The following is a 23,616-nucleotide window of genomic DNA, read 5'->3' as shown; positions in this document are numbered from 1 at the left end:
AAAATGTATGCTGCCAAGGCCTTGTGTATACTGACAGTTGTCACAGATTTTCCCACGATTGGGCTAGCACCAGTCCAGAGCATTTTACCACCCTCCTGTCTAGATCCACACTGGTGCCTGGCCAATAGTAGGAGGATCTTACTATCATCAGCCTTGACAACTCCATTAAAATGGGGTCCCAACCCACAGTTTGAGAACCCCAGACCTATGCTGATGGGAGAATCCTTTAGCAGAGGTAGCCAGTGTAGACAAGCCCCAAGTCCACAGTCACCCTGCAAGTGCACAAAAGGGGACCTATGCACTATTCAACTGATGCTGCATTTGTTTAGTCTATATATTAGTTTCTAGTTGGCAGGCAGGCAGGCTGTTCTTTTAACTACATGACAGATGCAGAACTAACAAGGGTCAGCCCACGCAGACCACAAGATGCTGTGTGGCCAAGGTTTCAGATACCTCCTAATCTCCCATTGGTCACAGTACTGGGTAACATTACCACAGCAAGTATATGAGACCTAGCACTTCAGGGGTTAATGAGGAATCCTGTCCATGCTGTGTAGCAACTACCACCCTGCCTTTTTGTAGGGCTAATAAGTGGTCTTGCCACCTGCTGGTCTAAACTGTTTTTCATTGAAAACATTTGTTAAACCAGTTTTTGAAAGAGTCAGTCTTGAATTGGATACGTCTAGTTCTAGAAACTTCTGAAATCCAGTCTAAAGGGCCAGCCCCTGCATAAACATGGGGTGCTTGTGTGTTAGAAACAGTACTTCATACTGCTGCACCTTCCTAACAACCCCTAAGGTATCCTAGGGCCTGGGCCTAAGGAGCTGGGCTGAGCACTGAGAATAGATGTAGGCTATGGAAAGGAGACACAGCTACTCCATTAGAGACCCTATTCCTCCCTACCCCCCAGCATTGCATAGTACCTCTGAACTTTGCCCCCCTGATGCAGGAGATGGATTTGTTTCTTAGCTTTGCAACACCTCTGTGAGGTAGGTAATACACAGTTTACAGATGGGGGAATCACAGCACCTCCTTCATCAATGTCAACAGGAAGCTTGTCTCAAAGGTGGGACTAGAACCCAGCTCTGCTGCAGCACAGTCCTGTGTCTGAAAAAGATTGCATAGCAGGTAAAGGGCTGCCATCCATTAGTGGAGGCTTTTTTTTTTTATCTTTGCCCATGCCTCACCCACATGCCCTTCTGGATTTGGTTCATATCAAGCAAGGGGTTTTAATGGAAGTGATGACTTGCAGGGTAGCAGTGTAATAGGCACCCTCAGAAGTAACTTAGCCTGAAGGTTTGTGAACTTTTTAGTCCTATTTATCTGTCAGTATTTCATCTCTAATGGGCCTACATTTGCCAGCACAGTATGCAGCCATTTCATTCTTTCCAGGCCTATGGAAGTTAGCATTAACTTACAGGGGTGCCTATTAATTTGCTAAACCTTGCACTACATACAAAGGACACCTGCACTGAGCTTACAGCCTAAGCACCATAAATTGCATGAAGTAGGAGTCCCACCAGTAAGTTTCACCTTGGAGAGTATTTCAACTCAGTCTTTAAGGATAAAACACAAACCAAAAGTGTTAATTTTTCAAATCCCTTCTTCCTCCAAGCTGTCATGGTGCATGTACTTTTGTATGGCTTCCAAGAGATGAGGGCAATTATTTATATGCAAGAAAGGCACTAGGAGTTTTTCTGCTTGTTTTCACGCTGTGATACTGAAATGCAGTTTGTTTATGCATTACTAGTAAAAAGCTCTTAAAAGGTGCATTCTCTAGTTCCAGCTTTCTTGACATAATGAATGGTTAAAACACACCTTGAGTATTTAAATAGTTAATAATGGGCTTTTGTGTAACCTGAGCTGAAATAGTGATTATTGTTTTTTGTTCTTAGCCTTAGTGCCCTAAATACTGGTTGCTATTATAGGCTCTAACTCAGGGGTGGGCAAACTTTTTGGCCTGAGGCCACCTCAGGGTGCAAAACAGTATGGAGGGCTGCATAGGGGAGGCTGTTACTCCCCAAACAGCCTGACCCCTCCAATCCCCCCTGCTCCTTGTCCCCTAACTGTCCCCTCCTGGCACCCCCTCCCCCTAACCAACCCCCTCTGCTCTCTGTCCTGGGCCTGCCCTGACCCCTATCCACCCCCCTGGCAGGCCCTCTAGGACCCCCAGACCCATCCATCTCTCCCCCACTCCTTGTCCCCTGACTTCTCCCATCCAAGACTCCACCTCCACTCTGCGCAGAAACTATGACAAGGCTCGGAGATAGACACAGATAATTTACATTCCAAATTAAGGCTTAAACTAAATTATATACAAAAAAGTGGGATTATTTACTAAGAAACCTGAGCTACAGTTAAGGGTTCCCCACTCTACTTCCAGCCTCACATCAAACACATGGTTCCTCCCACCCATGTCACTGGCACCATTAACCCATAAGCAGCTCAACTTTAACTATTCATCAGGGAAGAATTACTCATCTTCCTCCTTCAGTTTACACCTGTTGAACTACAAGAAGACATGAGCGTATCTGTGCATCCTCTTTAAGGAAATGCTCAGGGCAGATCATAGTTTCAGCTAGTTGCTTGCATCACCACCACCATTTCCTGCTCCCGGGCTAGACTAGGTGAAATATGGGGGGGTGGGGAGAGAGAATCCATAAGCAGCAAATGCGTGCCTGTTTTTACTACAAAGAAAACAATACACCGTAGTTATTTTTAGTAGATTGTGTAATTACTTAGCACCATAGATGTGCATGGCCCCTTACATTACAGATAGGGCAGAGAATCATAGTTTGAGGAGTTTACAGTCTGAACTGAGAGGACAATGGGAAGAGTAGGAGATGAGGAAGAGTTACTGTGTATCCATTATCCTTGCCTTCACCATAATAAGAGTTAAATGTTGTTCGAAGTATAAGGAAGATTAAATGCATTTAATTTAATGGAAAGGTCTTGGTTAAAGTATGAAGATGATCAGGGTTTAACGTACTCTATTTTTATAAATTACACAACAAAACTGATCCCAGTCATCTGTAATTCTCAGGAGGTAGAAATGCTGTAGCTGGATTTCTTCTAGTTACCTCAGCTACTTTCAGTAGGCTCGGGCTTTGTTTACAGTAAGCCTTGGCACTTCCCGGGCCGGGTGAGCTTTCCTATCTAGTACCTCTAGCCCTAGCACCCCTGCAAGCCCTGCCCCCGCATAGAAGACTACGGAACTGCAGTCGCAGCACTGGTGAGGAATCTTAAAAGGGGCATAGGGAAGTGCAAGATAGACACACAGCTACAAGGGAGAACAGGACATTCACTATTAGACACAACTGACAGCTCCAAAATGGTCTCAGCTAACACCAGCATGGATGCTTTAAGGAGAGAGACTCTGAACCAAAGGGAACTGTGAGGTGGGACACAGAGACAGCCTTAGAAGTCTGCTTCAACTCTTACTTGTTTAAGGATGTGCATGTGGGTAAGAGCTGCATTGACAATATCACTAACTGAGGTAAGGCTGGGCTGTAAACAACCAAACCCCTCAATTCCTTTCCGTCCCTTCTTTCGACCCTCATGGTGCTATAGTGTAGGATTCCTACCTAACCCTGCACCTCCTGCCCTTTAATGAGCCAAGTGATTTTCTTTCGCTCAATACTTACGTTTTTGGCATCACCTCCCAGAGCCAAAAGGAGCTGGACAGGTTAGGTTCTAATTTTGATTGAACTCTTCCCTACGGTGTAAGCTTTTTCCTCCTTTCTGTTGGGCACTGTCTGCAGTGCCAGAGCCCACAGTAGCAATGTAAGGTTTTCCACCTCAACATTTGAGAAAGTAGACTTAGACTTGCCCTATACAGGAGAGAACGACCACATTAAAAGGGCCCAGAGTTACAGGGCACTTTGATTAATGCAAGACTGGAATAAAATCTGATCCATCAGAGATTTTACTTAGAAGACTAACCAGAGTCTGTTTCAGCCAAAGAGTTTGAAGATATTATAGAACTTTGTGTGGATGGATGCAGGGCAGGAGGGGGGTGCTCACGTGAGTGCCACAGGTCCAAGTGGGACACTTGTGCAAGACTGGGAATATGCAGCTGTGACTTGTGAAAATGCAGTCCCCAGCCGAGGGTCCATCTGCACAATGGCTCCACAGAACTACCACAATGACAGGAGGAGGAACAGGATGAAAGGACAGACTGCACAAAGGACCATACCTATAACTGGAGCAGTGCTGTTCACAAGAAGAGAGGATCCTGGCAAAACAGAAAACAGCTTGGACAAGCCACAGGAAAATAGAAACCCTAAAGTCAGACAACTGGCATGAAAGAGAATGAGTTTCCCCATGGAAGTCAAGATAGATCCCGAGTAACACTGGACCTGATGAACATCTAGTAATGCAGATAAGAACAAAATGCAGTGTGATCCATCAATCACTCGGTGGTCCCAAGGGTGCACACATATGCATGGTGGGTGGTATTAGACCACAGTGCAAGAGGCTATGCCTAGCAAATTAAGAGTGGATGCAACTTGCATCTTCTTTTCAGGAGATTTAAAGCAGAGGGCCCTCCCGACCCCGAATGATTCTCAGACTAAGCGGGAAGCAGAACAAGGATGGAGGCAGTGACATGGGCCAACAGGGCATTAGGTGGGCAGACATCCCAGAAGCTCTTAAGCAGCTCTTTTGGGAGCACAGCCAAGAAGCAGCTAGGATTAACTTCCCTCCCCCAGTATAGCTACAACCCAAGTCACGGCCTTCCAGGCCAAAAGAGGGGGTCAGCAAAAGTGCAGAGCAACTAGTGGCCAAGGAGAACAGTTGCAGGGGTTGGGAGGAAGAGAGAAACTTCTGGGGCCAGGAGACAGGGCCAGAAGCTACTTGAGGCAGCCATGGAGAACGGTGGGCCACAAGGGAGCTCGGAGGAAGCAGCTCAGGAGCTACAAGGGGGAGAACACCTCCCCCTCCCCCAACACACATATGGCTTGAGAGTGACCAAACATGGCTCTATAGAAACTTATTTCTGGGAGAGGCACCCAGGATAGTGAGGAGAACCCCCCCCTCCCGACCTGACTGCATTTGTAATTGGTTTGGGCCAAGATAAAGCAGTGTGGAGTAGCCCAAAAAGTGTGTGTCTGAAGCAGACTGGAAGGGGCAGCACCACTGGCTGTCCTACAAGAGCTAATAAGGAGAGAAAGGATGGGACAGAAGCAGTCATATGCAAGACTGGAAGGTGCCAAGTAGCAAATGCTGCAGGGGTAGTGATAGCTGTGTTTTAATATCTGCAAATTGATTTTAAGACTACCCTAAGCAATAATTCATGCTTAACTTAGCAGCAGTATTAGGCACAATACAAGGGTGATCAGCAAACTGCAAGGGGCTAAGAGAGTCTGACAGGTCTGGAGGCATTGTTTACACTGCAACAAGAAACACCCACCAGCTGGCCCACGTAAACTGAATCGGGCTCGCAGAGCTATAAAACTGTACTAGAGATGTCTGGGCTCAGACTGGAGCCTGGACTCCAGGATGTGAGGGGTGAATGTCTATGGTACAATTTTATAGCTCTGTAAGCCTGCTTCAGCCATGGGTGTTTTACTGCAGCATAGCCACACCTGCGCATTTAACACTTCCCACTTAACAAAACAGTCATGTGTTGGAATGTTGTACTACTACAACTTTCCCCAAGTCAGTCACATCTGTTTTACCTCATTTGCACAGCTGTGGCCGTTGTGTCTCACTCATATGTGCCAGGATGAAATAGCAAGGTAGGAGCCGACAACGTTTTTTGCAACTAGACCTGTCTGCATCCCCCCGCCCCAGAAAAGGACATCATGTAACACTTAGACAGCGAACTCACTTCAGCTAAAATGTCAGTATTATGCAGGTTGTCCTTGTCCTTTGGAGAAAGACAACCTCTTCAGAACTAAGGCCTGGGCGTAGTGTCTGTTTCATACAGGGAACATCCGAGGTCAACATGAAGACAAAAAGGTAAATATTTCCTGGGTTCTGAAAAGCTAAGATTAATTCTTATCCAACCAAAAAAAAATTTTTTTTTAAAACAGAAATATTTTCTTGGTAGGAAAGCATACTTTGATAGTTTAAAAGAGGACAATGCAATTACCAAAATACATAGTGCATGTGTTTGGTGGGTTTTCCACCAAACTAGCATTGTATTTTAAAGCACTCCAATCAAAGCAAGTTATGGAACAATTATTTATTTTTACCATAAAAAAAATTTAATTTTTTACTCAAAGGTAGTTTTCTAAACCATTTGTTCTGTTTGCACAAGGAATCAAGTCTTTGCAACAGACCGTTTCTTCAGCCTTTGCATGCGCACACACAAAAAAATTCCAATTCTTCAACAAATCAAAAATTTACCTTCAGTTGAAGGCTGCATCTGAAACTTATGCAGCTTTCAAACACTCATTTCTGTATCCATGCCACAGAATGCCAAAGATTTCATACCTTTTGGAAAGCAATCCAACTTGTGTTTTTCTGCAAATATTCTACTGTATAGGTGTTACTGGATTTTGCAATCTTGTTTTCCCCAACGGACAATGAAGGACTACAACCAGAAACATTTAAATGAGCCTAAAAATGATTACTCATGCCAACCTGACAAAAATATTGTTAAAAATATCAATTAAAGACGAACACAAAAACATGGAAAGCTCTGGAGGGGAAAAAAAAATTTCTAGAGAAAGCCAATTCTGCTTCTCATCTGTTTTTTTTTTTTTTTTTAGTACTCCTAAACTTTACTCCGCAAAGTAGATCTGAGTTTCTGCCGAGTCTTCATGATATCTTTGTTTGTGGCACAAGAAACAGTAGTTAAGTGTTACAATCTGAAGCAACAAAGATACTCTTCATTCAAATCACCTTATAAAAAGTTGCATTTAGAAGTCAATAGTTTTCCAATGCTTTCAATGGAGGTATCAGCTGCTCTTCCAGAAGAGGGGGAGAAAGACTAGAACCAGTGAATAAATATTACAAAAATAAAATCTTCTATCCCCACAAAGTCTAACTAAAAATCTATATTCACATCTAAATTCTCACTGCATCTGTCAGAAGTTTGTATCCAAACATCCAAGACATAAATCACCTGTGTATCACATTCAGACACTGCATTTAACAATGCAAGAGGCAGTACCATCATGCAAGAACTAGCTTTTCAGATAACCTGAGTAAATAGCTCCATCACTTTACAGTGTGTCACTTTTCGTTATTTCCCTTCGGCAGCGAAGGCTAACACTAGATTCAGTGCTTTTATACCCATCTGCCCTTCATAAAATACAGCAGCTGCTCGCTTTAAAGAAATTCTTAATAAATATATGTACACACTTTTTTTTTTAAAGTGAGCACAAAAAACAGATGGTAGAAGGTAGAAGAAACCTACTAGTTACCGCCTTTATAAAAAGGCACATTTTGGCATTTTTAAGAATTGCCAGAAAGATTTTGTTTCAATTGGCTACAGCACATGGGGTTATTTAAATGAAAATAAAGGAAAGCATAAGAGCTCATGTTAGTCTTCACTGGTCAAACAGTTGATATGGAGCCTAGAAAGATCTAGAAAAACATTTTTCTCGGGTTCGGACATTCCTATGAACATATAAAAGTCTGGTGTTAGCCATAGAAAAGAGATCTAAGGAAATAAAGTTCATGGGATAAAGTTGTTCTGTCACAGTTCCTTGGTGTTATGTGGCCTCAGTTCTCTGCTGCAGATGCCGCTGCCATTCCAGATTTCATGCTCACCCGTGTTGATGATGTTAACTCCTCAAACTCTGTATTTAGTTTGCCGATCACCCATTCCAGGGCATCTCGACCCTGTCAGAAAAAGACATGAATTTAGTATCAAAATGGATACAAGGCCACTTAAAATTAAAACTTCAATATCTTTCCTGTGTCAGACTTCAGAACTGCTCTAAAGGAAACCAGTTTTTCATTATTTGGGGTTTTATGTTGAGGTTTCAAGTTTTTACTGAAGCTTCATTAAATGGAGTGTTTGCACAACCTTCATCTTATGTGCAAAAAGTTTGTGCCACACCGAAGTGAGGTTATGGGAAAAGAGGGTCTATGTAAAATTATTGGTTACTTTAACAATAAGGATATTTTTACCATTTGCTTTTTCTGTTAGCATAGTAAAGCCAACACATATACTGAGACTAAGATTCTAGTCCAGCTGATGCATCAGAATTTTTAAGAAATTTACATTTGGAGAATTTTTGATTATTGAAGATGAGAGCCAGGAAGAACCAAGCTGGACTTTCAGGTTAACTCAGTAGTTAGTTAAGGAAAACAAACAAAAACAAGACAGACATTCTACTTGTCAGAACAAAATTTGGTCAGAAAGTGACTGTAGGAAGGGTATCATGGAGTTCTAAGTTCATGGATGAGTCACTTTTCAGCATATACTGAGCTATGTTTTTTTAAAACGGCAACTAAATTTTCTGTCACCCTGCCCTGTTCCCTCCTACTCTTAGGATATTTTAAGAAGGCCTCAGAGAAAACAAAGTGCTGTAACTAAGAGCAATTAAAAACTTAAATATAAGTGTTCAGCTCCTTTATTTTAATTGGCCACATAGAATGTGCACTGCCCAGTTTTGTGAATTCATGTCAGAGACTTATTTGACATGCTTAACTTGCTGGACTCTATTCACACCCTTACTGAAGATTAGCTTTAAAATGAGAAATTTCTAGCCTAGAGTTGGGTACAACTTTTATTTCCTTAATCAAAAGTACTGGAGTGTAGGGCTTTTAAATTCCATTTACTCAGGGTGAGTAGAAGTTTTGCCCATGTACATAGGCTGAGTGAGACCAGGGAGACACTGGCCTCTGTCTGGCGGGGAGGGAAAGGAAGGCCACAAAACCTCTAAAACACTACTACTTTAACAGGAAAGGTTGATGCAATTAGAGTGCCCAGGGGAATATTTGGTAGGTGCAGGGACCCAGGCATTTCCTTAAGAGCAAGAGGGTGAGGGCAGCAGCACCCTGTGAAGTTGAGGAGTGGGGTAGAACTGATTGGGGAGGTGGAATTTAATTTATTTGGGTGATAGAACAGACCAAGGGAGGTGTTATTATTTAAGAGGACAGAAGAAGTAATTTTTTCCAGGGGATTTAAGATACGTGGATGGAAATTCAGTATGCATGAGGGCATGGTGGCATAGGTACTTTCCCACCTGGCATATCAGGCTTAGTCTTCAAGCAAGTGTCAGAAGCTTTTCAAGTCTTTTTGGAGAGAAGTAAAAATCAAGCTCACCTTAACCTCTTACATCATTACTACCACAAAAGGCATCCTCTAGAGACTCAGTGTTTTTCACTGGACATACTGTCCTGTTCTTACTATTCTTATCCATTAACTCTTCACTTTACCACCCATACATACATCCTAATGAATGAAACAGCTGGATTAAAAGTACTCAGTTCATTCTAAAATGCATTCTAGGAAGAGATACTACTAGGTCTGGTTAGACAGTGCAGAATACAGGATGGCACCCAAATGAGCAGATATCAGATGACAGGATTCCTCAGAACAATATTTCAGTAAGAACTAAACTCTTGTGACACAGGCAGCTCAGCAAGAAGCACCAGAATGTATGCTATGTGATTGAGTCATTAGGTTTACAAACTGCAATGCATGCGAACAAGTTCAATAGCTGGGGGATATTACTAATGCAGGAAGAAAGAGGGTGTTACCCCCTAAGAGAGCACTATATGTATACTTGTTACAGTGAATATATATATTTTGTAAAAGAGTCCCTATCCCACGGTCTCCTCTTCCCTAACCAGTGGGAACTAGAGTGGATGCACATTCAAATAACCAGTCAGTCTTTTTCAAGTTAAGAAAAATAAAAGACTGCACAAGTTTAAAATGCTATTTCCATTTAGCCTCATTGAAAGAAAATGGATTGTGAAATAGGAGGCGGCATCTTCAATCACCAGGAAGAACATGCCAAGTTTAGAAATAAAGCCCTTTGTTATCCAAATGCTATATTGAGTTATCAATGTTTATGTTACGGTTAGCAGTCATTATTTGCTAGGAATTGCCCACACACTAGTAAACAGTCCCCATCCTGAAAAGATTTTAAAGTATTAAAAACCAACTCAGAATCAAAAATTCTCATTCATGTGCCAAGACCAAGCATGAGAAATTTCAGTTCTTACAAAAAGTTAGTGGATTGGAAGTTAGCATTTATAATGAGTGCCACCAACATGTTAAAGGGACACTAACTTGCATATTTTTGGTTTGGCTAATTAAAACTGAATTTATTTTAGTCAGAGCAACCCTTATTCTTCTTCAAAGTAGTCTTTTTTTCCCAGCTTCCCTGCTGATACTTAGTAGGCCCAAGGGCCACACCAAACTCCTCATTCTCCTCCTCTTCCCCCCCAGCCTGTTTCCCCTCTGTGCACACAGTTACCACTTCAGTTTGTTTTGCTGGTACTATTGCTGGCAAACTTTCTCACAGAGTATAGGGAAGCATGCATGCGAGCTACAACAGAGCAGTGCAGGCTGCTACATGCAACAGGAAATAAATGCATTACAAAATAGTGTAACTGACTGAACTGTCATATTCACAGAGATTAGAGGGGAAAAAAAACAAACAAAACAAACCACAACTCTTTCCCCCAATGTTAGGCATAGAAATAACCCCAGGTACAAGCTTTTCAGACTGAAAAGCTATTTTTCAAGTTACTTTCCTTTTAGTTACAGGGTCACTAATATACAAAACACTGAAAGGAAACAAGTAACATTTAAAACACTAAGAATGTTTAAGTCTGATCATATAGACAGTAGACTTTTATTAGCCAAAAAGTTAGCCAGCATCTTTTGGGTGGGACTCAGATCCACAAAATGCCTTCCAAGGATTATAACCAGTAAATCATTCAAATAGGTTTGTTGGTTTTCCAAAACAAATACAATCTGAGGTATTTTCTTGCAGCTCTGGAAAAACTGCTTAAATCCCTATAAAACTTAAGCATCAGTGCACTATGCTGACATGGTAAATTTCAGAACAATTCTCCAGTGGAATCTAAGTTAATAAAGCTTCACCTCTACAATTTCTTTTAAAATTAAGGACCTGGGCAGTTCTACTCAGTGAAAGGAAAACAGAATCTGACAGAGGATTGGAGTGTATATTTTTACATATATATATATATATATATATATATATATATATATATATATATATATATACACATACACACACACACACATATAAATATATGTGTATTTTATTTAAGTCCTACATTATATAGGCAAGCACATTCATAACCAAGCATGCACATTACATACGTTAGCACTACATTGTGCTTTCAATATTAGGTCAAATACTGGGTATAAAGATTTATTATATCTTGGATAACTGATAGCAGACTGACTACTCCAGTTGAAGTTTTTTGGAGAAGACAAAGCTTAATGGTTTGTCCAACTCAAGAATTTAGTGGAATGAAAAGTAAACTTGAAAGCACATAGCCAGCATCTGCTAATTTTATAAGGCACACACACACACACACACACACACCCTCCCCCCCAAAATAAAGGAATCAAGGAGAAGAGTTATGAAAAAAGATTTTAGGATTTTATCATTGGAAGTTTGTGGTTTCAGTACAGGAATGACAGAGTCGAGCTAGGCTAGCTAATGGAAGGAAAGGTGAAGAGCATTAATACTGTCCAGCATTAAACTATGAAAACTGTAACCACTCCTTTCAGCCTTGAAGTCTGAATATGAAAGAAAGCCGCATTTCCTACCATGAACAAATGGAAATACATCTGAAAGTTAAATTTTAAATAGTCATGTTGCTTAAAGAAGGTCATTTGTAACAGCAGCAAGGCAGGAAACCAATTTAAGATGCTAAATGAGATTCTTACTGCAACAATACAGCTCAGTGGTTTGAGCACTGGCCTGCTAAACCCAGGATTGTGAGTTCAATCATTGAGGGGGCCATTTAGGGATCTGGAGCAAAACTTGGGGATTGGTTCTGCTTTGAGCAGGGGGTTTGACTAGATGACCTCCTGAGGTCCCTTCCAACCCTGATATTCTATGGTTCTATGAATTCATCAGAGTAAAATATGTTCAGCTTTAACCTAAATTTTAAACCACCAACAGAAGCTGCCCCTCCCCACCTTCCCAATCACCCATCTACCTCTTAAAAGTCTAAGAAAAAGGAGGAGACCAGATCAATTCCTGTCACGGAAGACAAAGCAAGTAGCGATAACTCTGTGCTGAAAACTATTCTTGTTAGGCACCCGTTTTGAGAAAACCAACCCTAAACACATTAAGTGCAATTCTGATCCATTTTTATAATAAGGCTGATTCCATTAACCAAACATTTTTTGGTTAATTTCTTTAGATAACTGTTCTTATCTAGTCAAATTTAATTGACCAAGCTGGAGTGGGCCCCTATTAATGAGTGACATTTTCACATGCTTAGGTACCTGCAGTAATCTATCATTTACATGTATAAGAGGCAATAGTATGGTACAAAAGTACTGCAGTACATGTAGAAATAACTAAGGTCTGCCCTTCACTGATGTAGTGGATTTGGGCTACTTGACCCATTCTAGGTCACAATAAAAAAAAAAAAAAAGACATACATGATTCTAGTATTATGAGAACAAGTTTCCCATTCTTGTATGTAACTGTGATTACAATACATGCAAGCTAATGTACATATATATAAAAAACATCACATCACAACAGTCCATGCACACATTTGCTAGAAAGCTGAAATGCTGTACCGAGATAGCGAATGCCGAAGTTACCACTAGTTAGTACAAACTGCAGATGTAGAGAGAGACTGCTAGCTTAGAGCGCTTTCAGAATTTTGAATTATCCACTCAATAGCATCCCACCCCTGGAGTAACACAGAAAAGATTAATACATGGCACAAAATTCATCTTTCATCATTGTAGTATTCAGGTATCTGGCCTGCAATCTCAAACCCTCAAAGCAAAATTCAACATTTACATCAGCATTTCAAGATACAGCAGAAAACACTTTCCAGCAAAGCTTTTGCCATCTCTGAGCAGACTTCTGAAAGCACAGAAACTCAGTCTTGTGCTTCTGCGGTCACCACCTCCTTCAAAGTAGAGCTCCTTGTTAGTAATGAAAGGGCTGGAAACAGCACACACAAATTCCTGCCAAGTTAAGCATCTCTGAATGGACCTAGCAGCCTTAGAAAGGACAAAAAGGTACTGTTCCACCGTTTGACACTTGACTACAAAGATGTTTAAGTGTTATATGGAAGAAGCCCTTTTCTAATTTGGCTTTCTATACATGTCAGACATTTTCTAAGTTGACTGTTGGTAAACCAAAGATTTAACTGCCCTTGCGAGTGTCAGAGGATGGTGAGATCACAGTATGTACCCCATTACTCTAAGTGGATTTGGAGAGAATTGTAAAAAGTTTAAGTGGAGAGATGTTTATGGCCACCGAACAAAAATACAATCTGCACCCTCAAAATTCAATTAGCCACTTTTTCTCCCTCTCCCCAAACCCTGCAGTTCATCCACTTAACCCCCAACCTTAGCACACTTTATTTCTGCCAGTCTATCCCCTCACACCTTTACTATTGCCTCAGGGAAGTAGCAAACATTCAGATTTCCTCCTCCTCCACCCCCCTCCCCCCAGATATCCTTCTGACCAAGAAGGGCTGAATCATCAATCTAATGCTTGACATCAAGTGATGGAAGCAGCATCACGGTCTAGTGATATCCTACTTCCAGGGGAAAGGGGCTGGCCAAGGCACATACTACCTGGGATGGCATCGGGAAGTATGACTCAATCTGAAGTGCCACGACCCAACCAGGCCAACTCCCACTTCTATTTTGCACCACATCCCACACACCCTCACATCTGCCTCACTGCTCCCTCCTGCACTGTTTGTCCTTCCCATCCCTACACCTGACCTATGCTCTGCCACACCACATTCATGCTCTTCCTCCAGCTGGTACTAGTGGAGAGGTACCGGTGTGATCCTCTATTGATTTCTAGTAATGTGAGAGCAAGACAGAGTGCCCCCAACAGTAGCAAATAACCACTCCCAAAGCCCTATCTGGAGTGTGAGCAGTACTTTGGGATGAACAAAGCTCTTTTTCTATGCCTTGCAGATTAACACAAATTGAGGAATTTACTTACAACAGGGGGTACACAAGTTTAAGAGCTGCTTGGGTAACAGTCTCTAACAATAGGAACATTACAGACAGGTTAGCATGCATTTAAAGACTAATTAACAAGTATTGCATTTCTTGCTTCTGGTGACATTTACAGGAACACAAATTTAATGGTTAAAAATAAAAGTTATACACACTTAGAGTCCAATCCTGCAGATTTGAGCCTTAAGCATGGTATTCAGCAGTACAAGTGCCCAAGAATTACTGCCACAAAAGCATACCTTTCTAGCATTGGAGGATATTGTGTTGGCCATTAAACTTTCCAAATAACTACTCAGGCTAACGCCTTTTACAGTAATAATTGCTTCTTGAGTTAGCACAGTCCTGCAATGAAAGACATAAAATAAAGCTTATTGGTACAAAAAAGGAGCAATATACCCTCTCTCAGAAAGAAGCAGACAGACCCCCCGACTCAACTTACTTTTCTGGGTTTTCAGGATGAGGTGTGTAGATCAATCTCTCATCAACTGACACCAAATTTGTGAGAGTAATCTTAAAAACAAAACACACACAAATCCTCAGTGTTTTCTCCTCTTTGCGGTTTCCTCTATCAACAATTCAGTAGCACCCAACTGGTGCTTCATTATCCTCAACAGCAGAAAACAGGCCAGTTACTGTACTTTGTAACAGCACAATTATAATTGTCAATAATAATAGAGAGGTGGTTTGTCTTCTCCTATTGCAAATCCAGTTACAGCCAGGTAACCTTTGCCTTTCACTAGGTCTCTCTATATTCCATGTTGTCCAACACGATTCAGGTAGCTTTTCAATAACATTTGTGAATGTTAAACCAAGTCTGAACTTCAGTATGTTTGCAATGGCAAGCTTTTTAATCCAGGCTCTTGAGGAAAATAAGCAGTCTTACCAATCACACTCAAAACATGTATTTAGGAAAGTCCCTAAGCCTACATTTACTGTACAAAGACAAGACTCTTACTGAGATCTTCCATTTAAAACTTGATAAGCTTGAAGGACATTAGAATACAACATAACAGTTTGCATATTTCAACAAGATTAAAGATTTGCAATACAGTTCTAAATTTATTTCTGCTGCTGTTTAGTGAAAATTTCTTTGGCCAGAATATTTTATTCTCTAATACATGAGTTTGTCATTTCTGCTTTCTCAGAAGATGGTTTCACCTGACGTCAAAGTTACACCCACACAAATATTTTATATTGCCTACATATTTAAAGTTGCTTACTCATACAAAGAAGCAGCCAACAGCAACTGAAAAGGGAAATGTTATTTAGAAAACTGGCAACCCAGAAAAGCTTCAAACCATCCAGTTCACATTGAGAATGTTGGGGCTTTGTTTGACAGCAGTGAGCGCAAGCTTGTGCAATTCTAAAAGCAAAGCTTTCTTTTGTATTGCAAATAAGTAGGCGGTTGTTCTATTCTCCTACAGCCATTACCAAAAGCTTCCTGACCTCACTTAGTCACTTACATTGGTGGAGCAGAGTTCCATTTTCTTTTTTACTGGATCTACCACTGAATGTTCTTTAACGTATGTCAAAGTCCTACTTGTTCCCAAAATCTAGAAAACAAAACATTCTATTTAAATATTCAACATGACATCAGAGCAAATTACAAAAGATGTTCCAAATTACTACTTTTACATATTTATGTTGTGGTTGTACATGAACCCCCTGATCAGGATCAAGATCTCAACATGCTGAATGCTAGGCAATCACACAAAGGGACATAGTCCCTGCCTGGAAGATACCACAATTGAAATTTGATTAACATTTCAGGAAAAACTGCAATGCATTCACGGCAAGAGATGTGCTGCTATATTATTACATTTTCCCTACGATTTCTGGAAAAGGTGTTTCCTATCAATTCAGAGTTGAGATCCCAGAGGATGAAGTGTTTAGATGCATTACATTGTCAGTTACTCATTCAACTTATAAAAACATACCGCTTTTACAATACTTGGTAGTCCCCACTCTGTGCTGAGAAGTCGATGACTATGTAACCTTCCCTGGTTATCAAGGCTTCTGTCTATCACATCTACTCCTACCACACATGGATTCATGGGATTGGGGTATTTTCTCATAGCAGCTTTGATAACTGTATCCCATGGGTGTCTAGGGGAAAAAAAGGCAGTATTTATACATTTCATTAACAATATTCATCTAAGATCAAATGAGTGGTGCAGACTTATCTGGGGTATTGGGTGAAGTACTGGTCACCTCGCATCAAAAACAAAATGAGGACGTTATAGTGAAGATAGACAGGAAAAACAGAAGCTCCTGGTCTAACAAGAACAAGGTGACATTTACTGAAGTTAAAAGATGGCAAATTCAGAACAATTAATAGGAAATACTTTTCCATGCAACATGTAAACAAACAGTAGATCTCACCACCAAAGGACACTGAAGCAAAAGGAATAATAAATATCTAGGTAATGCTAACAAATTTTGGAAGCAATGTTAAGCCTCATGCTTCAGGATTTAAACCGATCTCTAACTGTTTGGGATTATAGGAAACCTAGTACATGGGGCAGATCATCCTACATGCACCTACTGTGTGGCTTTGGCACCTTCTCTGAAGTATCTGGTACTGGCCACAGTCAGATACAAGAGAGACAAGACTGCACTAGATGGTGATGGGTTTGATCCAGTATGGAAATTCTTCTGTTCTTAAACAATACTGACAGTGTTGAAAGAATACCTGATAGTTTGTGTAAGCGTACTTCGTATTGCATACATATTATACATGATCAACCTGTTCCAAAATGATTGTTGATTGTCTAACTTGAGAACTATTAAAAAGGGTGAAGCTGGAACGGGCTGAGTTATAGATAATAGGTGCTTGATAAATGATGTTTGTTCTAGCAATATGGTGTTAATATAAGCTTTACCTAAGAGTAGAAGAGACAAGGTGGATGAGGCACTCTCTATTTGAGCATAAGCTTTCGTGAACTACAGCTCACTTCATTGGATGCATTGCACCCGATGAAGTTTATGCTCAAATAAACTGGTTAGTCTCTAAGGTGCCACTAGTACTTTTTTTTTTTTTGCAGATACAGACTAACACGGCTGCTACACTGAAACCTGTCTTTTATTGAGCCAACTTCTATTGGTGAAAGAGACAAGCTTTCAAGCTTACATAGAGCTCTTCTTCAGGTCTGGGAAAAAGAGACTATGTCAGCTCAACAGCTTGTCTCTTTCACCCAATAAAAGGTATTACCTCACCCACCTTGTCTCTCTAATATCCCAGGACTAAACTGGCAAACTGATTTATGAGGTCATGTTCTCCAAACTAAAGCTGGCCTCCTTGAAAATTTCTTTCAATGTTCTAGGGTTATGGAGACTGGTACTCACCTTACCTTCAGCTCTTGCTATTCACATATAAAGGCCGCCCCGTACTAGATTAGCAAAGTGACAGTGTCAGGAACACATTCCCCCTACACCCTCAGCAGCCTCTGAACTAAACACCATATTCCACCAGATCTTTATCAAGATTTCTTTAACAGTTTTGCTTCATCTAAACTAGTAGACCAACCACTGAAAGCCAAATACAGTGGAGGTCTGCTACCCACAGACCTGCTACTGTCTGCAGTAGGATTCTCTCATTTTGTAAATCAGCTGTTACTTCACAGAGCAAGCTCAAGTCCAGCTAAACCAACACAATCTATGGTATGCATCCGATGAAGTGAGCTGTAGCTCACGAAAGCTCATGCTCAAATAAATTGGTTAGTCTCTAAGGTGCCACAAGTACTCCTTTTCTTTTTACAATCTACAGTAGTTTCTCTCAGGCATTTTCTGCACTCAAGTTTTCCATATTACTAACACTTGTTAGGCTCCACCGCTGTTAGCAACTGTGGCTCTGCAGTGGAAAAAAAATTTAGGGAATAAAAGACAAGTGCAGGCACCATGCAAAAGGTGTTGCTATGTGGAGGTGTTAAAACCCTTACAAGAATAAGCATTGCAACAGTAAATTTTATACAACTGAGTACTGTTTTTGTTTAGCATAGTCAGGACCTCCGAGGCAAACAGCCTTATGTCATGTTCTGAAGTCTTGAAAGTCAGCTCCTAAGGCCCAGCTTTCCAAGGTCAGTAACAAGGTTCTCAGAGGCTCTAACTTTTGAAGTCACTCCCCTCAATGCCAGAATTTGATTTGATGTTTGTTTCATTCCAACTTCTGACTAAACAGTATTTTATCTTTTTTATTGTTTAAATGTTGTTTAAATAGGTGAGGTTTCATAAAGAGTAAGATATCGAGTCATTTTGACACACACACACACACACTTTGTTATAGGAGCTATATTAGATAAATAATGGAAAAGTGTTCTAGTTTTTAATTTGACTACAGCTTAACTCCCCCATGTAGGAAGGCATCTACAAGACATTCCTCTAACTATACACACACACACACAATAAAATGGAGTTTCGCAAACATCTCCAGCATGAACAGGAAAAACAAAATGGTCCTTCAACGTCAAATGGGGAAATATTTGCTTTAAATTAAAAAATAAAAATTAAAAAAAAAATTGTCCCTTCCTCTATTCCTTGACCCTGTTCTCTACTAAAAGATATGCATGAACTGGTCTTCATATTATCTTCAGGAATTATGCAATGTAACATGAACATAAAACTAAGCATAAAGGTGATTAACAAAGACAAGATGTCCTTGAAGACTTACAAGGAGCTAAAGGCCATTTTATGAATCCCTGATCTAACTACACTCACACACATTGCAGCATACAGTTTTGCAGGCCTCACATTCTGCAATCTAATTTTCACATAGCATCAAGAAAGTATTATGTCCCACAGATAACTGATTTTTAAGTCAAGCTCTGCAGTTGCTCAAAACCGAGAATAAAGCTTTCTCTTGCCACACAAGAGAAAGCTTTATTAGCACCCACCTTTCATTTTACACTCAATGTTTTGGTTTACACATCATAACTTCAGCTGTCAAAACTTTGAGAGTAGATCTTTGTCCACATACCAAATGTACACCAGCTTATCTGAAGTTATTTAAGTAAATGTAGTTTAACCAGTGCAAACCCCTATACTAAGAAAGTTTTGCAAAGATTTTAGATTGCTGCTAACATCATTCTAGCTTCACCTACGTTAGCAACTGTGAGAGCCCTAGCATAGGGGGGCTTTCAATGACATTTTAAACACTCTCTCTACACTGCAATAAAGTACCCACAGTTGGCCCACATCAGCTGACTGTGGGTCATGGGGCTTGGGCTATAAAATTGCAGTGCAGACTCCGCCCCCCTCATAGGGTCCCAGCACCCAGGCTCCAGCCCAAATGCCTACACTGCAATTTTATAGCTCTGCAACCGAAGCTAGTCAGTTGACAAAGGCCAACCATGGGTATTTTACTGCAGTATAGACATAGCATGTCTAATTGACAGAGGGTCTGTGCCAGGCTAGATGACATGGCGCTTTAAACACAGATGGTACACCTACATTAAGGCTCCCAAATTTGCTAACACTGGTAAAGCAAGACTGAAGTTTGCAATAATGGGACATTTTTCAAATCCCTCCTCAAAACCCACTTCCATCAGCTTGGAAGAACTGGGTGGTGAAAAACAACAACACGAACAACTACAAGCTTCATCTGTGACTTCAGAGTCACATTCTGAACTTACTCTCCTCCTTCCCTCTCCCTCCTTGCCCCGTATCTCCTAGGTTTATCCAGTCTAACTGTAGAGTCCTAGGAAGCAGGGACTATATCATATGTCTATACAGTGAGGCTATGACTTCAGACTTTAAAAACAAAACTGAAACAAAAAACCCCACAAGCTTATACCTACCAATCTGCGCCACAACATATATATAAACAAATGCAAAAAGGAAGCCGTTGTTTTGAAATGCCGAAGCCGTTGTTTTGAAATGCCTAAGCCATCATCACGAAAGTTTCTAGCCTGTTATCTACAGATGTTTCCCAGTATGATGTGGCTAGACTTTGACACAAGTATTCCCATTCTATAACTTTGCTACCAATTATACAGAACGAGAACTGTATGACACAAGCAGTTTTCAAATATCATACATAACCTTTTTTGCAGTTAAATGCTTCACTTATATGAAGAACAACATGAAATAAATGACAAAGTAAGTTATTAACTTTGAATGTTAGCAGTTCATTGAAGATATTTCAAGGATTATTTAAAACACATTACCGCTTTAAAAAAGGGGGGGGGCGGGGGAGAGAAGAAAGAAACATACAATAACTCAGTTTTAATCTGTTTATACGCTTTAGGAGAATCAGCTACATCTGTGTTTGCTCTAATATTATGAAAGGTCATTTATGAATACTTATGCCTTAAGGCCAAATAATGTAATAGTTTTGTCAGTTTCATAACTCTGCCCTTTTGGAGTCCTATTTCCTGCATACCTTGGCAAACAGAAGACAGATGTGGAAACCTTTCACACTGCTTTCAGCCCTTGCCTATATGGGAAAGTTTCAGCATAATTTGGGGGGGTGAATTTAAACCAATATAGTTATACCAGCAGAACTCCCCAGTGGACACTCATTCTATTATAAGAGCTTCTTTGGTGGTTGAGAAGTGATTTAAACTAAGGTGAAAAAAAGCCCCTCTTTTACAGGATTAATAATGTCCACAAGGGGTCACATCAGTATTATCGGTAAAACTTCCCCATTAGAGAAGCCCTCAGTCACCTCTCTCACGTTGGTATGCAACATTTTGCACAGATCTCCATACTGCACTGCCACCAAGTGTACCCCCTTTGAACAGCAAAATGCAGGCCTCACTCAGTGAGAGCTGCGCACAATCTTAACTTTAACTACAAAAGGACCTCATGATCAGCTAGTTTCTCAGAGGAAAAAAAAAAGTGGGGGGGGAGGGGACGACGACTGCGGAATCGATGACACTTCCCGCAACCCACACAATGGGGAGAGACACCCAGTGGCAGCCCAGGCTGATAAGCGAAGTTAAGGCCACTGCAATAACTGCAGGTCATAGGTCGCACTTGGCACTTTTCCTCCGGAGGTCGGCGTCGTGCCGCAGAGACACAGCTGTCACCTGGCTCGGCCATCGAGCTGCGGGGTGACCTCGGGCGAGTCACAACCCTACTCTGGGCCTCAGTTTCCTCAACTCTGGGCTAGGGATAAATGACGTTTCCCGGCCCGCGGGGGAAGGGCGCGGGGTGAGGGCTGGCGTATCATCGGGCCGGGGGGCGTTCAGCCCAGTGACCGGCGGGGGCCCGCGGCAGGGAGCCCCGGCTCACACCGGCGTCTGGCTCGGTAAGGGCGGAGTCACAGCCCGGGGGCGCAGGGCCAGCGCGCTACCGGCCGGCAGGAATCACCGCCCCGCCTGCAAGCCTGGGGCCCGGCGCCTGCTGCCGCCCGCTTACCCGAACACGTGCTCCGAGCTCCAGATCTTCATGGCTCCGCTGCGGCCCCCGAGCTCCAGCGGCGACCTCGCGCTCGCTCTTCGCCGGGCTCCGGGCAAAGAAAGAGCCGGCTCAGCGGGGGAGGGGCCGTGACGCGCTCGGGGGGGGCGGAACAGACTGTGCTGGGCGGGCTCATGACTCACGCGCTCCCAACTGCCTCACGAGCGGGAGGGGCGCGCGGGGGACACCAGGAAGAAAAAACAAAACCAAACAAACCCCGCCCCATCTTAAATACGTCATTCCATCGCCCGCAGTCCTCTGCAGCCACGTGACCTCCCCCCCCCCGTCCGCTCCCGACGTGACGTGATGAGCTCGCACGCCGCGGTGGGGGTGGCGTTTGTGGCTGGCGAGTCGAGCCTCGGAGCGGCCGTTGGGCCATGGCGCACCGCTGCCTGCTGCTGTCGCGCGGCTGCTGCCGGCGCCGGGGCCTGTCCGGGGTCCTGACGCTGCAGCAGCTGCTCTCCAGCCGGGGCCCCTCGGGGCCGGGGCTGGCGCAGGTGAGTGACACCGCGGTGCCGGGGTGGGGGAGCTGGGGCAGCCGCTGTCGGGGGGGGACGACGATCGCTCCCAGGCCTGAGAGTGGAGCTGGGGTGACCCGCCCTGGCGGTCCCGGTGACCAGCGTGCCCGGGCGCGCTCCCCAGGGCCAGCGTTTAACCCGGGCCCGGCTCCGCAGGGGGCTTCTTTCCCCCGGCCAGGGCGCCTGAGATTCCTCGGTGCCCGCCGCGCAGGCCCTGGCGCCCCCGGGCAGAAACGATGCAGACCACGGCTGCATCGCGCCCTCCGCGGGGTCTTGCCGTTGGGTTTTGTCCTTAAGGAGCCGGGGATCGGGGTGCCCCGGCCCTTCGGCGTGTCTCTGCCAAGCGGGAGCTGGAGGCCGGTCTCCAGGGCATCAATGTTAACGCAAGGTGGGGGGCCATGGCGCGGGGGGAGAGCAGGGCCAGGAGGACGCTGGACTCTCCGCTCAGCTCGGAGGATTCTGGATCCCTGCGAGCTGTTCGCAGCTCACCCGTAAGCCAAGGTCTTCTTTAAAAAAAAAAAATCTCCTGTGGTCACTTTAAAGGGAAGTGACGGGAATTGGAAGCTCACAGGTGCAAGCTTTAGGTTGCAGATTTGAATCTGGGCAAAGACACAAAAATCACTGTCAGCCGTTGGCTGTTTGGCTCTCGGGGAGATGGTGTGGCCTCTGTCCAGCTCCTACAGCACAGGTGTGTGGAGCACAAAAGCTATCTGAGCAGTCACCCTTATTCGTAATCGCATTGGATAGAGAGGGAGGATGATCTTGTGACAAGGCACTGGACAGGGACTCCATTTAGTTCCTGACTCTTCCACAGACTGGCTCTCAACCTTTCCAGACTACTGTACCCCTTTCAGGAGTCTAATTTATCTTGCAAAAAAGAAAAGGAGTACTTGTGGCACCTTAGAGACTCACCAGTTTATTTGAGCATCTCTAATGTGCCACAAGTACTCCTTTTCTTTTTGCGAATACAGACTAACACGGCTACTATTCTGAAACCTAATTTATCTTGCATACTCCCAAGTTTCACCTCACTTACAAACTAAGATATAAAAATACAAAAGTGTCACAGCACACTGTAACTGAAAAACTGCTGACTTTCTCATTTTTACCATATAATTAATTATAAAATAAATCAATTGGAATATAAATATTGTACTTACATTTCCATGTATAGCATATAGAGCAGTGTAAGCAAGTCCTTGTCTGTGAAATTTTAGTTTGTACTGACTTCAGTAGTGCTTTTTATGTAGCCTATTGTAAAACTAAGCAAATATCTAGATCAGTTGATGTACCCCCAGGGAATGTGTACTCCTGGTTGAGAACCACTGTCCTACGTGACCTTTGGCAAGTCACTTAATGTCTCTTCCCCAGTTTCCTATTTGTGATGGGGGAATAGTTCACACTGTTGCTGCAAAGATACATGAATACTTAAGAAATGCTTGGGATACTTCAGCATGAGGTCTGAAAGCCTTAGTCTATACTTCCATCTCTTGGCATAGTTTGTTTTAATTCTTAGTTTCTTTGTGCAGACTTTAGTGAGGCCTTAACTTTATCAGGACAGCTTTCTTAATGGTTTGTTGT

At 42.6% G+C, this 23,616-nt stretch overlaps 2 protein-coding genes across 3 annotated transcripts in view; one reads left to right on the top strand and one right to left on the bottom strand.

The window, feature by feature from the left end:
• Positions 1–2,712: 2,712 nt before the first annotated feature.
• PRELID3A (PRELI domain containing 3A) lies at positions 2,713–21,637 on the bottom strand. Of its 2 annotated transcripts, XR_012667006.1 has the most exons (7): positions 21,479–21,637; positions 16,060–16,228; positions 15,586–15,675; positions 14,562–14,632; positions 14,362–14,464; positions 12,707–12,822; positions 7,692–7,794 (listed from the first exon to the last, which is right to left on the bottom strand). XR_012667006.1 is itself a non-coding variant. In XM_048840245.2 (6 exons), the coding sequence occupies exons 1-6, from the start codon at positions 21,508–21,510 to the stop codon at positions 7,675–7,677; spliced, it is 585 nt and encodes a 194-aa protein (XP_048696202.1). In that variant the 5' UTR covers positions 21,511–21,629; the 3' UTR covers positions 2,713–7,674. The 2 variants fall into 2 exon arrangements, 1 of the variants encoding a protein (XP_048696202.1); XM_048840245.2 differs by lacking the exon at positions 12,707–12,822 and having other exon boundaries at positions 2,713–7,794; positions 21,479–21,629.
• A 199-nt stretch (positions 21,638–21,836) lies between these two features.
• The window catches only part of AFG3L2 (AFG3 like matrix AAA peptidase subunit 2), a 47,223-nt gene continuing 45,443 nt past the window's right edge, over positions 21,837–23,616 (top strand). The window contains exon 1 of the mRNA XM_048840206.2: positions 21,837–22,014. Coding sequence (XP_048696163.1) covers positions 21,895–22,014 — 120 coding nt within the window. The 5' untranslated portion in view covers positions 21,837–21,894. The remainder of the gene's footprint in view (positions 22,015–23,616) is intronic.

The sequence above is a fragment of the Caretta caretta genome, chromosome 2, assembly GCF_965140235.1.
Source record: "Caretta caretta isolate rCarCar2 chromosome 2, rCarCar1.hap1, whole genome shotgun sequence".
Lineage (NCBI taxonomy): Eukaryota > Metazoa > Chordata > Testudines > Cheloniidae > Caretta > Caretta caretta.
This window is presented reverse-complemented; position numbering and strand designations above follow the sequence as displayed.